This window comes from Xiphophorus maculatus, chromosome 2 (genome assembly GCF_002775205.1).
Source record: "Xiphophorus maculatus strain JP 163 A chromosome 2, X_maculatus-5.0-male, whole genome shotgun sequence".
Taxonomy (NCBI): domain Eukaryota; kingdom Metazoa; phylum Chordata; class Actinopteri; order Cyprinodontiformes; family Poeciliidae; genus Xiphophorus; species Xiphophorus maculatus.
The window spans coordinates 19709324-19726131 of NC_036444.1; the positions used below are offsets into that span (position 1 = coordinate 19709324).

Consider the following 16808-nt stretch of genomic DNA (forward strand, 5'->3'; position numbering starts at 1 on the left):
CCCCTCAGCTCCCTCCCTTTCCTGCCGGCCTCTCGGCAGAGGATGTGTCTGGGAGAGAGAGTGCGTGTGAGGTGGGGGTGAAGGGGAAAGCCGTCACTAGAATGGATATGCGCCCTCTCTCCTCCACCCTCTCTTCTCCTTCCTCTCCTCCTCTGCCTCCTCTCCGGCTCTGCTCGGCCTTCCCGGCCCGCGTTGCGCACTGGTCGCTCCCTCAGCGCTGGCCCTCGGGGGTTGAAGGAGTCTCGTCAGGCGGACGGGTGGCTGAAAACTGAACTTCAATGTCAGCTGGGAACCAGAAGAATGGAGGTGACAAACCTAAAGGTAAAGACGGCGATGGCGACAGCAGCAGCAGCTTTTTCTGGATGACCAACACCCACTTCCCTAAAGTCCCTGAGCAGAAATAAACAAAATGGGTTGGCAGTGCTGCTTCTCAGCCAGAGAAATGAATGGACTGTGCTTTGCCATACCTAGAGGAGACGGGTTGGGAGTGAGGCGTTGATTTGTGGCGTCTGACTGCGTATTGATCGCCATCCCGCCTCTGAGTGATGGATGATACTCCCTGAGAGCAGGTTGAGGATTTTCAGAAAACATTACAAACTTGTCAGGCGGTTTTAATGTTGTTCTCTGAGCTAAATGTCAGTTTCGCTGCACTTTAGGAGCGGTGCGTTTTTTGCATTTGCCCCTCCGAAAAGTTTATATTTAGTGGCATTGAAAAACAAGCTGTCAACTTAGACTAATGAACATTTCAAAGACAAAGTTTCAAATGAGTTAAAGGAATGAAGTTTGACTGTTTTGATGTGGAAACACAAAGGAAAAGTTTCTCATTCTTGAGTCAAATGTCATTAAGATTAAATAAATATTACACCCTTGATCTGATCACTGATAAATTACATTAAATATATGTTTAGATATGATCTCAGAGCCATTCCACTCATTAAAATAAATCATTAAAATCTCCAAAATTAATATGATCTTCATAGTCATGATAGTTGGTTTGAACTCGTGACCAGAATTTAAACTCCTTTGTGATGAATGTTGAATTGTCAACCTGGGAAAGATCCCGAATAAATGACAGACAAAAAAAGTGCCAACGAACCTGAAGAGCGTTAACAAAAGATGACATGAGCTTCAGCTGACACCAGAGTTGGGTCTGGGGACTGAAATGAAAGTCTGGACCATTTTCAAAAGTTAGATTCTTTGACTTTTCTTAGATGTCTAAAGGATATGCTCAATAAATATGGAGCTACATATTGCATGACATTATTTATCCTTTCACTCTGGGGCTTTTTAGATGTGCTTTGTGATCATCTATCACTTCAAATCTCAACAAAATACAATGAAGTTTATAGTTAAAAGATCCCAAAATGTGGAAAAACTTGAAGGAAAAAAAAGAGTTGTGTTGTTGTTTTTTTTTGCAGGAGACTGTACTTTTGACATGATTGGTGTTGCTATATAAGAAAGTTACAATATTTACATAAATCAATAAGGACGCGTAACTTTTCAGCTTGCTGTGGATCTCTGAGCATCAGGTAATGTTTGTTCAGTTGCTGTCAGCCCGGCTGTTTCCCTGCTGATGCCGAAGCAGCAGCAGCATCATTGGGGCTTAATCAGTGTGTGTCTGTGTTGTTCTCTGCCTGGCTTCGCTTTGGGCTCTGCTCCGCTGCAGAGGTAGATTACATTAGGCTCATCAGTTGTCATGTGGAGCTCTGTGGTTTTACCGTGTTGCAGTTTTGCTTTTCACAACGTTTCAGCATCATCAGATTTGCTCCGGCTAGCATCCCATGACCTCCTCGGAGACAGAGACGGGCCTGTTGGCGTAACTGAGACGTTAACAGAATCTGCACAAAGACACGCGTGACTAACAGAAACTGTTTTCCTGACCTGGACCCAGCATCTATCTCCACTGAGTCACTTGTGAAGCTGTTGTCCTGCTAAAGCCAATCAGGACGTGCATCCCCAGACCGAAGCTCAGTCATGTGACCATAATGGCTGCAGAGCTCCCTCTTCTCATTGACCGAACAGATCAGGAATGATATCCAGGCTACCTGGACTGGTCAGCAGACCCTCTGCTCTGTCCTCTGGATAAAGCTTGTCTCCGTTAGGAAGCAGATCATGCAGTGAGACTCACTGTCAATATTCTCCCATATTTTTTGCATGCTCGCAGTTTGCTTTACGTTACGATCCTTCAGAGGACGGATTGGGTGCTTCACTGTTACTTTAGACAACGGCCTTCTTTGAGCTCCAATAAAGATTTCTCTCAGGAAAAAAAAATGAAAACAACAATAATAATAATAATAATACAGACCTTTGGGCACTTAAATAACTTAAAAACAACATTATATGTAGGAGAAAACATATGATAGAGAAACTCTTCAGCTGTGAGTTTGACAATGAGGAACAACAAAAACAAAAACAAGTATGATTTAAACTAAAATGTGCAGATTCATCACACTGTGATGATTTAAAAATGTCACAGGGTTCGGTTCCTATCAAATAGTTTTAACTATTTCTGTTTAATATTCGTCTCCTCCTTTGGTGAACACAGGTTTCAGAAGAAATGAAATTAGACTTGTAGAAATAATTATTTTATCCATATCTACTGGACATGGATCAGGATGTAGATGGACAGATAAACTGAGAGCTGAGGTCTTTCTTCACCACTACAGTTGTTGAACAACAAATCTATTCATGTGATTACCAATTGGTTAAATATTGATTCAAATATCGTCGCTAGATCCAATGTAATCGTTAGATTCACATGTTGATATTGTAACTTGAGATGAATGTATTTTCATGCCTTATTCCTCTCATTCTTTACTACAACATACTTAATTAGGTGTTAACTGATTTAATAAAAGTATATAAAATATTTGATAAAATGCCAATCAGACTGGTTAATAATGCATAACCAACAATCGGGTCTGCAGAGGTCATCTTTGGGGCTGACCTCCCCTCCATGCAGGACTTGTACAGGTGTAGGGTCAGGAAAAGGACAGTGAGCATCTCTGCAGACCCCACACATCCTGGACACAAACCGCTAAGACTTTTACCTCCAGGTTGGAGTTACAGTACATAGTTTCTTCCCCCCGAGACTGTTTCAGTGATGAACACTAAGCAGAGTTCCCAGATTGACATAATTCAACCTTATCTTCCTTTTCTTTCTTTCTTTCTTTTTTTTTTGTAAAAACACTTTATATACACAGATAAAAAAAAAAAAACTTTTAAATTTACATTTTCAAGTCTTGACAGAACAAATTGGAGAAGTCAAATTCCCTGTTTGTGTGTGCACACTTAGCAAACAAAGCTGATTCTGCCATGTAATTAAGAAGTCTTACATTTATTAATGAACCATTTAGTGAGACATTATCTGTTCCCTACAATCACTTGTTAAAGCAAATGTTAGCAGTACATTATTAGATTGAAGCATTGTGACATCATGTACAGAAATCCAAGCACAGCACATCCATACTATCCCTGTTATTTCATTATCTTCTAATATATTAAACCATAGAAGAGAAAGAAGTTGTACTTTTTAATACTGATGTCCGATAGCTAGAACACAAATATCTGAGTTCCCTGGTTTGTTTATAATGAAGTCCTGAAACGTCTCTTAAAGACGTCCATAAAAACAAAGTTAAAGAGCGTTTCTCACGGACCTCAGTTTGGCTGCAGATACTTCTGGTTTGCCAGCCAAATTGACCTGAAGCGTTGCCGTTTTCTGCCGGGAAACTCTTTCATCTATCGACAAGCATCAGTTTGAGAAGTACGTTTAAAATGCCGTGGTCTCTTTGAAACCCCATTGGAGCAAACGGCTCCTTAAGTCCAGGGCACAACCTTTTCCCATGACAGAAAAGCTGCAGCCGGCCAATTCAAGGTCCTTGTGAAGTTTAACTTGATCGCCGGCGTCATTATCTCTGTTGCAACTGCAGCTTCGCTTCCAGGAAACGTTTGCAGAAACTAAATTTGCTGTGCTCTGAGATTCGTTCCCAGATGGGACGTTTTTCTTTTTGCTCATGAGTGATTGATCTGTGGATCTGATTTATAGAGATTTGAATCTAATTCTCATATAGGATCAAAAATAAAATCCTCCCACTGTTAAGGTTTAAGGGTCAATTTGATCTGGAAAGACAAAGTTGGCATGAGAAAGAGAAACTCGGTGCTTTGCCAAACTATTTACAGCCCTCTAACTTTCTCACGTTTCAGTTTCATTATGGCCACAAACCTTTCAGCGTATTTTCCTGAGATCTATGTGATAAACCGACAAAGTGGAGCACAGTTGTGAAACTGAAGATGAATTGGTTTCAAAGCACTTTTACAGCTCAAAATCTGAAAGGTGTGGCATGCATTTGTTTTCAGCTCATTTCAGATTATTCACAGTAACTCCAGATATTCAGGGTTTGGTCTCTACCAGCATCTAGAATATGAAATTTGATCTCCTTCTTCTTTCCAAAGTGTTTCTGGCTCTGAATAAATGCAATTTTTAGGTTTTTCCAAATATTACAAATTGTATTTAGGTGTGGACTTTGACTAGGCCGTTCTAACACATTAGATCTAAGACTCTATTGGAGTACAGTATTTGGAGTTATCATGCTGTGGTGAACCTCTGTCCCATCCCTGACTCTTTCACAGCCTCTGAAAGGTTTCTGTCCCTGCTGAAGTCAATCATTCCCACAGTATGATGCTGCCACAGCCATGTTTTACAGTGGGAATGATGTGGATTTTATCTAGTGGTATCGAGGGCTGATATCACTAGGTATCTGCACACCACACTTGTTCGGGATATATTTATGGAACATTTTGACGCTGCTGTGCAACACTTTTGTTTCAGTCCGATGCATAAAATCCCAACAAAATAGCTTCAAAACCGGTTACAGCTTGACAAAATGTGACAAAGTGCAAAAGGTATGAATACTTCCACAAGGTTCTGTAAGAGAAACCCACATTTCAACCAGAAACACAACTTGATTTTACATCTGTGAGCAGCTAAAGGCATTCACGTTCCTATATATGTGTGTGTGTCTTCTTTAAAACCAGAGGCTGCTGTGTGGCCAGAGGTGGAGCGGGCAGAGTGCTTGGCCCGCGGCGCTGCTCTGAAGTGGGCGTCTGGAGTTTTCTGTCGGCCCGAACATCTGGAGCGACTGAGCCAGTACAAGAAGAGAGAGAGCCAGAGGACGGCCTCCATCCACACCAGACTGAAGGTCAGAGAGAACCAAAATGGCGCATCATCATATTTATAATGTCTTAAAGCAGTCCATGTCATCAGTTTTCAAAGTGGTGAACATCAGAAAGGTCTTTTGATGCTTTGAACTTTGTCCCTCATTTCCAATTCAGTTCTTGTACTTGACTGTGACATTATATGCAAAAATCAGGGAAGCGGGCAAAGAAAGAGAGTATTAGAAATGTATTATATATGCTTTGAAATCAAATAAATTAAAGACTTGACACAGATTCTGAAAGATCGTCCATTGATTACCTAATATATTCCAGGACACTGCAACAATCCAGCTGGTTGAAAATGTTGCTTTCAGTACATTTCACAAACTCTAACCCTGAAAAATTCAGCAAATTGTGTCGTTTTGATTAAATCTTCCTCTAAAATCTTCCAAGGTTTGACAATAAGCTATAAAGTGACCACAGTCTGAAGGAAGGAATTTTTGTAAAAAGTCTTTAGCCCTGTCGATTGATACCACTTTAAAAGCTAACCCGACCTGCTGGGATGATTTGTTTCCAGTCGATGGTTCAGTCGTACCTGGAGGGGGTCGGCTGGGGCCTGGAGCAGCTGCGGGAGGCCCGGGACGAGCTGAGGGAGGTGTCGCTCACCCTGAAGGAAGCAGGACTGGAGTCGGATGGAAACACAGACTGCTTGGCGTCTCTGGAGAAGCTGAGAGAGGTTTCGGTCGACCATCGCCAGCTCTTCACCACCGTCAGCAACCTGCCTCGACTTTACGCCAGTGAGAAGCTCCAAGCCGTCGTGTGGCTGCGCTGCTTGTGCAGAAATAATGTCTTACAGTACTGGTCCGAAGCTTACACACAAACACACACACACACACTCGTCATGGGGTATATGTGCCATGAAATTTTTACTAAGCTGTTGTTTCTTTTTTAGCTTTAATGATCATAAAAATCAACATTTATGATTCGCTTTGGAGGAAGAAGAATTAGTTGGGGAGTTCAGGCATGAAATCATCATCAACTAAACTGTTAGGCCTTGAACCAAGAAAAATAGAAAGATCAACACCTTCAGGCTGACCAGAAATGTGCAGCAGCTGGCATGGACAAACCAAATACCATCCTGGGAAAAGTTACTTTTTATTTGTTTTACATTTATTTAACCCAGAAAGTCCCATTGAGATAAAGGGAGTCCTGCGTGGACGAGTCCAGGTGAATATTTCAAACCCAAACAACCCTGAATATCAAACATGGTGGTGGGAGAATCATACTGAGGGTTAAAACTGTTTGTTGAATTGGATAAAGAGGAATGAACCGAACACCAGGTTTATTCAGAAAACCAACCAAATAAAATTTGTTGTTCTATTTCTGATGTGAAGACTAGTCTAATTTTGACCTAAAACTGCGCCAGTGGTTTGTTGACAGGGACATGAAATGTGTGGTTGCTCCTCAGTTTAATAGATTTAACCAAGTATTGAACTGAACCAGGTTCTTCTGGTTCTCCTCTCCGCCGTCACTAGAGCCATGCTCAGTATGAGGGACAGCCACAAACACAAACACCTAACAACAACTTAGTGATGCCAATTAAGCAAACAGTCATGTGTTTGGGAGGAAACTGCAATACCCAGGGCTGGGAACAAAGACTCCGGGCTGGGATTTGAACCCAGGACCTTCTTTCTGCAAGACACCAGTGCTACATTACATTTTTATATGAAGCCCCTTAAGGCAGGGGTGTCAAACTCATCGTGAATGCTCTTAAAGGGCCGGTTGTGCCAGAATGTATTGATAAAACATGTTCACAAACTGTTAAAATATCAATGAATTCTTAAAATTGAACAATATTACTGAAAATCTTTTTAGTCCCTCCAGGATTTTGTGATTTTTTGCAATAAAAATGAAAGCGTTTGTGGTACTAATTAGAAAATATTTGCGATATTTGCACTTAAAAGTAACTGTAAATACGACTTTTTATTACTCGTTGTACAGATCATGGACTGTAATCTGACATTAATTAAGGCTGAGGCAGCTGTTTAGTATAAGCAAATAAGTTTTTGAGAAAAATCTACAATAAACTCCCAATTATGAATAATTCTCAAGAAACTGGAGGGACTGATTGATATAATTTGGCATTAAACAGATAAAACTGCATTAATTTGATTGATAACATAATATTTAAGCACACTTGATGTTTAGTCTAGGATCTAGAGGGCCACATAAAAACATATGGTGGGCCGGATTTGGCCCACGGGCCTCGAGTTTGCCACATGGCTTAAGGGAAAAGCATTAAAGGCATTTCCAAAACACACAAGTGCCGTGTTACTGGAGCTCACCCCACAGTAGTTTGACACAGGATTCAATGCCAGTGTTGTGCAGAAGCTTTTCACTTCCTGAGACGCTATTATTGAGATTAACATTCCGTCTTCCCTTCCTGGCTGTGTGCAGTACGGAGCATGGTGCTGGAGACGGAGCGTCTGGTGGAGTCCAGGCGGCTCCTGGAGGCCCACGCCCGGCTAATGGATCTGGAGCGCTGGCAGGACGACATCCTCTGGCAGCTCCACGGGGCCGCTGGGACGGCAGGAGGTTCACTCAGCAGCGAGGACACGGAGCTGGTGGCCAAATATTTCTCTGGAGTCGGGCAGCTGGTGGACGCCCTGGGTGAGGACACCTCGGAGACGCAGCTGTAGCTTTTCCCTTCACGCTCCACAAAACTACAGACAGAGTGAATTTAACTTTTAGTCTCAACTTTATTAAACTAGAAAATGCTACATCTACTTTTACACAAATGTTTTGGTCAGCAGGCATCTAGCGGCAGCCGGTCTGGTAAACAATTTAACACAACACAACTCTAACACATTGCTATCTAACTATTACATACAATATCGCACAGACTTGAACAAGCATAGATCACTGGCATGAATGTCTCATTCATTTTATGTTTTTGAACCTGTTTTCAGGGGTGGAAGGATTATACAAAATTATACATGCAGGCTCAAATACACACACACACACATATATATATATGTATATATATATATAGCTACAGTATACACATACCCCTTATCATAATCAAAACAGTGGGTGAATATTTGACAACTCCTCTTGGCTGAGGTAGTAAAGTTCATTTAAGTTTGGTTTGCTTTTCTTCCGGCTTCTGAGCATAGTTCACAAATTTTAATCCGATTTTTAACAGGATTTAGATTGGAGTTTTGGGAAGGCATTTTCCAAAGCCTTAATGTTAGCCAGCTTTATCCATCTGAATGCCTGTTTTAATATGAGTTTGGGAAACCAAGCTGTGTCCAAGGTTCCACAGTCTAAATGATAAGTGGGGAAGCTGAAGAATTTAGATTCGTTTTTTATTTCACCCATTTTGTGTAGTGTACCAGTACCACTGGAAGTGAAACAAACCATGTTGGATTGTTTCCGTGAGATGGTCGATGGTTCCTATTCAGGCAGATTGATCAGGGATAAATTGCACATTCTCTTTTATCACCGCAGAGCTCGTATCAATCAGCTTGTGAAATAATTTAGAATGAAAAATAAAAAATAAGTCCAGAAGTTTGATCTCAAACCACTTCACTGACTTCCTGTCTCGGTGTGTGGCTGCAGGGAAGGAGCTGTGGGCTGTGGTGAGCAGCTCTCTGGCTCTGGCCCGCCAGAACCCCACGCCCTTTGTGTCCGCGGTGAGGATAGTGGAGCGGGAGGAGGCCCTGGACCGGGCTCTGCTGGCGGAGAGAGGCGGCGGCGGCAGGCCGCTGCCCGCAGGAAGACCTCGCTGCTGGAAGGCCTGCTTCTTCCAGGTGAGTTTACAAACTCAAGTTTACATGACAAACCTCCAGCCTGTCAAATCTCCCACTTCCTCCACATCAGGTACTAGAGGAGGCGGTCTCTGCGCGATTTCGCAGCGTTTCCTATCTGCACACGCGAGGCCCGGGTTTGGCGGGCCACCTCTCTGCCCTCCAGCACGCCGTCATGGCTGACCTGGCCACAGTGCGCCACCTGCTGGAGCACTGCGTCCCACCTCACTACCAGCTGACTGCAGCTTACCTGAGAGCCAGCCACCGCTGTTTACAGACTCACCTGGCGCAGGTCAGCGATGTTTTATGAATTGTGAGTGGTGTTGGGCTTCACGACTCGCGTACTATTGCATCTACAGCCGTGAGAGACTTTCTCCTTCTGTTTTCTGATGAACAAAAGTTGAATAATCCTTGAAAAACAATTTGATTTCCACACTGATGTATGCTGACTCGACATGACTTTCATTGATTTGCCATATCACACCTTACTTTTAACATTTATTAGTATTTTTGTTTTTTGACTTACTGAATAAATAAAGACTCATCCAGATGCACATTTACTGCCTGAGGTTGGTAACCTGCCTATAAAATGCACAACAAAGCCATAAAACTGCTCTTTGTTGTTCATTTAAAAACCAAATGTAGTTACTAATGTGCTTTAAAAAAAACAACATTTATCTTCAATATATTATTTCTTATCAACCAACTTGACAGTTGGTCAAATCTAGATGACTCCAGATGTAAGAAAAGTAGATAGATGACCTCATTTTTTCATTATCTGTGAAACCTAGAGATAATTACAAGACCCAATGAATATCCAAGACCATTCCAGATTAATACTTTTAACCAAAATGTCCAGGAAGAAAGAAATCTTGAAATTTTAATTTAAAATGGGAATTTTATCCTGGAAAATATGTAGGAACCCTGGTGAAACCTTGTTGTTTGTTGACATCTTCATGTGGTTGTTCTGTATTCTTTTTTGTCATAGTTTATCAGTTAATTGCAGACTTATTTATGCTGATTTTGATGAAAGCGTTACACCAAAAGCTTAATTATTAAAGTTGTTCTGCAGATACAGTATGTCGCTCTAGTCTCGACTTACGTTCATATTTTGATTCACACACTTTCACGTCTTCAGGGACAGAATAGAGTTTAAACATTTTGTTTTCATCGTTGTGTGAAAACTCCTCCACATCTAAGTGTTAATTGTGGCCTAGGTTAGCAGCTGGGATCTGGAGAGCGGTGAAATATTTGCCGTGCTCAACTGGGTGCTGCACATCTACAACAGGTGAGTCTCAAAACCGACACTTTGACGATGAATCCCCGTCTGTTTATCCTGCAGTTTGACATGAATGTTGGTATCTTCAGTGATTCTTGAGAAGTGGGACAAAACGGGTTTAAATTTTACCCAAATTTTTAAAAATTATTCCTCAAGCTTATGTATAGAAATATGACAATTAATGTTTTGGAAATGTAAAGATGCCAACGTGCAGGATCCCAGTTGCAACATTTTTTGGAAAATTTAATTCAGTTTAATGGACCGGACCCAGAACTTTGTCATCACCATCTGACAAAAATAAATATAAAATAATTTTTTTAATGACCCTTTTAGTTATATTTTTACTCAGTTTTACAGACAAGTGCTTCTCAAGAAACAAAAGAAATATTATTTAAAACAAAAAACATAAAGTTCATCAGATTGAGTTGACAGTGCATGACGGAGTTGACACGATACTGATGGTGGTGGCAACAAGAGTTCACAACAATATTCAAAGAAATTTACCTTTCCAACCCATATTAGGTCCGCATCATGAAGTATGGCGTTTATAAGTGCAGCATTACCGTGAATAATCAAGCCCAGTATCCAGATATGGTGGACGTTAAACGTTTAGTTTTGTTGGCAGCCCAGATATGATGGGACATCCAGAGCTGGTCACAGAGTTGGACAGATCACAGCTGGGACCGCTCATCTCCACTGAGGGCGTCGAGCAGCTGCAGAGCAAATACGTGCAGAGTGTCCGGGTGAGTCGATCACAATCGCTTCTTCAACTTTACTCAGAATACAACTCTGCCCCGGTGAGGTGCGGGCGGCTTTTTGCAGACTTAATGAGAAGCTTCAGATGCTGCATCATTGCAAAAGATCTAAAATACATATCCAACAAATTCCAAATATTCTAAGCAGGAGAAACAAAATCCTCTGCAGAACGTAATTTTCTTTTTACAGCCTCAGACCAATACAAAATAGCACGTAGTTGAGAAGTGGATGAAAATGATTAATGGGTTTTCCCATTAAGAATGGTTGGTTGTCTAGTTCAAAATATCTCTGGCTGCGTCTTTAGTTATTGTGGAAAAGTGAACTTCTGTCCCAGTCTAGTCTTTTATAGCCTATAATAAGGAGGTGTGTACATTTTTAGAAACATGGACCAAAATTGTCTAGTTGATTATACAGGGGGCCACAGAGCATAATATCTTTTAAATTGGAAATTCAGAAATAATTTTATTTTATTTTTTTTAATTATTTTTTTACCTGCATAATACCAAACAAAGTGGTTTTGTTTTTGTAGTGAAGTTATCATTAAGTTATTTCTTACACAACTCATAAAAACAGTTGCATTTTTATATATATATTTTTTAAAAACATACAATTTCCTGCATTTTTCAATGTTTTTTGTTCTGTTTTTCCTAGGTCTAGATAATTTATTATCTATTCTCAGCAACAAGAGCAGGATATGAGTCACTCTCTTTAAAAGCCTGTGTTGTAGTAAATAGGTTCATGCATGTCTGCTTTTGAGTAAAAGTAACTGAAAATACAAAATACCCTTTTCCGTCGCGATATTATCCCATAAAGTCCAGTGTAATGTGACAAAATATGAAAGCTCAAGTCCTATGAACACTTTTGGAAAGCACCACATTGATTTCCTTCTTTCTGATTTTTTGTGGGTTTGCAGAAGAGTGTATCTGAGTGGATGCACAAAGCTCTGCAGGTGGAGCTGCAGGACTGGCAGAGAGATCAGGAGCCGGATTCGGACCACGAAGGATTCTACCACACCAGCCTTCCCACCATCATCACTCAGGTGAGTTTTCTGCACAAACATGAGCTACAGTATAGTGTTTCAATGCAGAAAATAAAAGATCACAAGTGGTAGAGTAACACCGTTTATTGTGATGTAGCTGGAGATAAATTATAACCTGCTGACTTGACCATAATTATCTATATCAGTATCCACTCCCAGGATCTGCTTACTGTAAATTCTTTATGTGTCTATTGCTATATAAAAACGCTTCCTGCTGTTTTCATGATGTATAATTTGTGTCACTGTTTGTCGGCCGCCAGATGCTGGAGGAGAACGCCCGGGTGGCTCTGATGATCGGGGAATCCCTGCGAGATCAGACCATCCAAATGGGGCTGTATGAGGTAGAGAACCTCCTCAACAGGTGTGTTGTTCAACAAGAGGCTACCTGAGCAGTCATACAACTGTTTGATACTTTTATCTAGCCTTCTTCTTGTTCTTCTTGTCACGTATTACCGATTTAAAACCATATCTTATTTTGCATAAACAAGGAAATGCACATTTTAATGCAACTTTCAGGTTCCGGGAAGCTCTGGTTGAATTTGGGAAGGAGCACCGCAGGGATCCAACCAACAACAAAAACAAGTTCTACCTCCACTACCTGCTGGCCTCCATCAGCAACTGCATCATCCTCAAGTAAGACGTGTTCTGATCGCAACCCTTCCCATCATCTTAATACTCAACACTTCTCAGTTCAGCATCGTCTTGTGCTCAATGTAGAAAGTCCACAGAGAGCCTGCAGCAGCAGCAGTCGTCCCGCTTTTCAGGAATGTTCTCTCGGACTCCCCCCAACCCTCTGGCAGCTCTGGACCGGGCGGTGAGGCGAGCGTGTCGACTGGTGATGGATCAGCTGCTGCTGGAGGTCCAGCCCTTCCTCCCTGGCCTGCTGACCCGACCCTGGCTGGTCCAGGGAGATCCCGTCCCGAAACTGTGCGGCGTCCTGGAAAGTCACTTGGACTTGTACGGTCGAGTGCGGCCGCCCTGCCGGCAGGTGACTAAAAATCACTCGGCAGACTTTTGCTTTGAGAAGAAGTCAGTGCTTTAACATTTTGTTCAATTGCAATGCCAATGTTCATTTGGATTTTATGAGGTAAATTGAGAAAAGTCCAGCAACTTAATCTCAGACGCAGCACACAGTCAAAAACAACACAAAATGGCAATACTAAGGTGGAATGTGTCCAAAATATCTTAGATATAAAGTTACAGTTTGCAGATGTTGCCGCTTATTATTATCGTGTAATATTAGTGAAACATTGTTTTGTGGAAACAGATGATTTATCACTGGTAATCAGAGAAGTACAACCAGTGAAATTCTCTCTCTGCTTTTTATATGTTAAAAAACAGAGAGGAGCTCTTTATTTTACATGGATATGATCTGATTATGGGTTTTTAAAACAGTATAAGCACTATATTTCATAAAACACCAAAAATACACGTTTGGCAGTGTTTCAATGATGGGAATTGTGACACTGTGGCCGCCTGTCCCACAAAGGCCTACATGCATATTGTGTAAATATTCATGATGAGCCGCCAGGGCCAAAAACACCAGGGCCAGTTTTTGGTCCAAGTCCACCTCTGAGGCCAAAACATTAATCAGAGAAGCTGCCAAGAGGCCCCTGGTCATTCTGGAGGAGCTGCAGGGATCCACAGCTCAGGTGGGAGAACCTGAAAGGGCAACTTTTAGCTGTAGACTCCAAATTTGGACTTCAAGAAAAAAGTGTTGAACAGAACAATTTTTGAAAGAAAGCCGTTACTTCAACACGATCCATAAGAGAGAAACGGCAAACATACAAGAAAATTATCTCAACGGATGAGGTCAGAATGACCCTTTCTGGCCAATATAAAAAACACGTGACAAAAAAAAAAAAGATTAACATACGTCTCATACATGTATTAGAACTACCCAGTTGTTTCCTATGGGAGGATGAAATTTATTGTTCATATGTCGCGTCATAACCCCGTCCTGCTCCCTGTGGCTGCAGCGGCTGCAGGAGGAGGCCCAGTGGCTGATGGTGGTGGAGTACGTCCAGGCCCTGATGCAGAAGAAGCTGGTGTGTCGGAGCAGCGAGGAGAGGAGGCAGCTGGCCCAGCAGATGATCCTGGACGACCAGCTGCTCAGAGAAGTCTTCCACAGCCTGGTGAGGATATTCAATTATTTCATTAGCCATCTCTTTTTATGCAGAATCAGTGAGATTCAGTGATGCATCGCTACCTTAAAACACCTGAATCAAAAGAATAGATCGTTACCAGGCCTCTGCAGAGCTGATTGGCTGATGAGAGAATTTGGACTTTTGATTTATGTTTTTTGGGGAAGATGCGTTTAAAGGTTGCAGGATGGAAGCTGTCTAGCACTTGGACAGCCCTGTTTTAGTTGAACCCTTTGCAGCAACCTCCACTATAGATAAGGTGTGTAAAAAAAAAACTTAAAATAAACTTATCTTATTGCAAAAGCTTAATTTTCATGCTGTATGATGTTAACCAGAGACCTCACTTCTAAATAGGAAAGACAAGAGAACATCGTGATAAATATCACGATGTAAGGGTTTTATATCATTGTTGTTGTGGATCTGGAGATCAATAATGACAGGAATAATGTGCTCAATAGTCATCCAGAACTCAAAATAAAATAAAAAAGCATCGGATCTGCCATGGTTTTGGTTTTCATGTCGACATGAGATCCCAACTTTATTTCTACTATTGTGGTAAAACATCTTAACAGAAACTGGACAGCAGAGCCTCCTTTCCTCATGGCAAGGTTTATTTTATTTTTTTCACCAATGCACCATCATGTAAAAGTAAGTGTGCGTGCCATTTGCATGTTAGAAAAAGACTTGATTCATCGCCTCTCCCAGGATCATATAAAAAAAATTAGAAAAGTATTAATACTTTTTAACCATATTATTCTGATTTAATAAATAATGTAATTAAGCAGCATAAGTTTAACATAGCAGCCTCTGATACCCATTCCTTTCATGTCTATAAAGCCCAGACAATCTCTTTTCAGTCTCAGCAGGATAGCGAGGTGTCGCTTCCTGAAGTGAATCCTCTGGCTTTGCTCCCCGTTCTGGCTGACTTCATCCGTCTCAAAGATCCCGGCATGCTCACTCTGGAGGTTTCTGGACTTGCAGCCAAATATCCGGACATCAGGTAACCCTTCCCCACACAAAGTGATGCAGCCATACGTAGAACCGATCTTCCACAAACCTTCATGTTCGTAGTGTGATGGCTTGTATGTGGCACGCTGGCTGTTGCTCTTAAATAAATGTGACATGGCATGGCAACAGATCTGCTAAAGGAAGGGCGAAAAAGCAAAAAGCTAAAGTGTTGCAATGCTTCCGTCAAACTCGACATGTTAGCCTGATTGACCAGCTGTGACAGAAATGTCTGTAAATATCACTGAACTGAAGCAACGTTGTGAGCAAAAGCGGAAGAAAAAAAAGTTTTATATCGACATGACAGACGGAAATGTAAAAATTATTAAGACATCTTTCAATTAAAACCTGTTTTGAAACTTTTTGGGGATTTTTGGGTTACTTAGTTTTTATTTTGACCAAGTCTAAACAAACAGCTTGTTTTTAACACCATATCTTGTAACTATCTGCCTCTAAAACTCATTCTGCACAAAATCATCTGCAAAACCATCGGAGTGTTTGAACTTTCAAACATTTTACACGCCGTGTCCTCGTCTCCCCTCAGTGAGGAGCACGTGTCTGTGCTGCTGGACGTCCGTGGAGACGTTTCCAGGGACATCCGATGGGCCGTGCTGGACCTGCTGGAGCAGAGCGCCCCCCCCCTTCCAGCCGGATACCGGCCCATCTTCACAGACATCCTGGTGCCGCCCTCCACCTTGGCCTTCTGCCTGCCGACGGCCAAGTGTGCATGACTAGATGGTGGATCAAGCGGGGACAAGCATCCTCTTCTGTCCAGATTTTTGGAGCGTGATGGATCTGTTTCTGCTGCAGCTCATCAGGGAAAAAGTTTGTGACTTGCTGGTTCGGGTCTGACTTCTATTCACTGTAAAGATCTGTCGTGCCTTAAGTGACTGTCTCTCTCCCTCAGCTGGTTCTCAAAGTTAATGCTACAGATTTATTATAAATTGCATATACATGGTTTTACTCAGACCTGACATTTATTGTCAAATATTGCCCTTGTTTAGGGAATTCAATCCAGTCTGACCTACAGTGTGTCCATTTAAAAAAAATAAAAATAACAAATATTTGTTTCACTCACTCTCATGTATTTGCGTGAAAAAATGATCAGATATTTTTTTCGCATTTTATTGCATGTTAACGTCAACATATACAATAAAAACTAAAGGTAAATACATGAGTTTTTCAGGAGAATGCCCCCCTGTGAGTAAGAGATAAACATACTGCGTAATGACTCTGGTTTAAAATCATTACTTTTATTACCATTAGGTTATTATTTTCCAAAAACCTGACTTTTTTCAAAGTTGTCTCCTCCTTTGTTGTTTATACCAGTTTGTTTTTTTTATTTGTTATTGCATATTTATTGTATTTAAGTGGTGGTGGTTTTTTTCTTTTGTTGTATGCACTGTAAACTTGATCACATTGAAGTTTAAATAAACATTTTCGAAGTAGACTTTCGTAAAACTTATTTTCTCCTTGTACGGATAAATCGCATAAATCTGATTGTAGTTCCCTGGTTCACTACAGCCACACATTTTTGGGGCAGATTATTGGTTTCTCTGTAATAATCTGAAGCTGTGTGCTGACATCTAGCGGCGAGAAAATATATGACGCTCTTTGACACG

General features: G+C 41.3%; 1 protein-coding gene across 1 annotated transcript; it reads left to right on the top strand.

The window, feature by feature from the left end:
- LOC102227491 (exocyst complex component 3-like protein) lies at positions 1 to 16616 on the top strand. The gene is made up of 15 exons (XM_023343334.1): positions 1 to 321; positions 5035 to 5198; positions 5732 to 5951; positions 7612 to 7824; positions 8776 to 8966; positions 9037 to 9255; positions 10181 to 10251; positions 10868 to 10985; positions 11912 to 12037; positions 12298 to 12398; positions 12554 to 12670; positions 12755 to 13025; positions 14017 to 14172; positions 15039 to 15181; positions 15731 to 16616. The coding sequence occupies exons 1-15, from the start codon at positions 279 to 281 to the stop codon at positions 15915 to 15917; spliced, it is 2340 nt and encodes a 779-aa protein (XP_023199102.1). The 5' UTR covers positions 1 to 278; the 3' UTR covers positions 15918 to 16616.
- The last annotated feature ends 192 nt before the right edge of the window (positions 16617 to 16808 follow it).

Bases quoted from the DNA above. Each gene is read 5' to 3' on its own strand.
- LOC102227491 (XM_023343334.1), top strand. From the start codon at position 279: ATGTCAGCTGGGAACCAGAAGAATGGAGGTGACAAACCTAAAG. The intron at 5,199-5,731 runs GTCAGAGAGAAC...ATTTGTTTCCAG, and splicing joins CCATCCACACCAGACTGAAG to TCGATGGTTCAGTCGTACCT. The intron at 9,256-10,180 runs GTCAGCGATGTT...ATTGTGGCCTAG, and splicing joins TACAGACTCACCTGGCGCAG to GTTAGCAGCTGGGATCTGGA.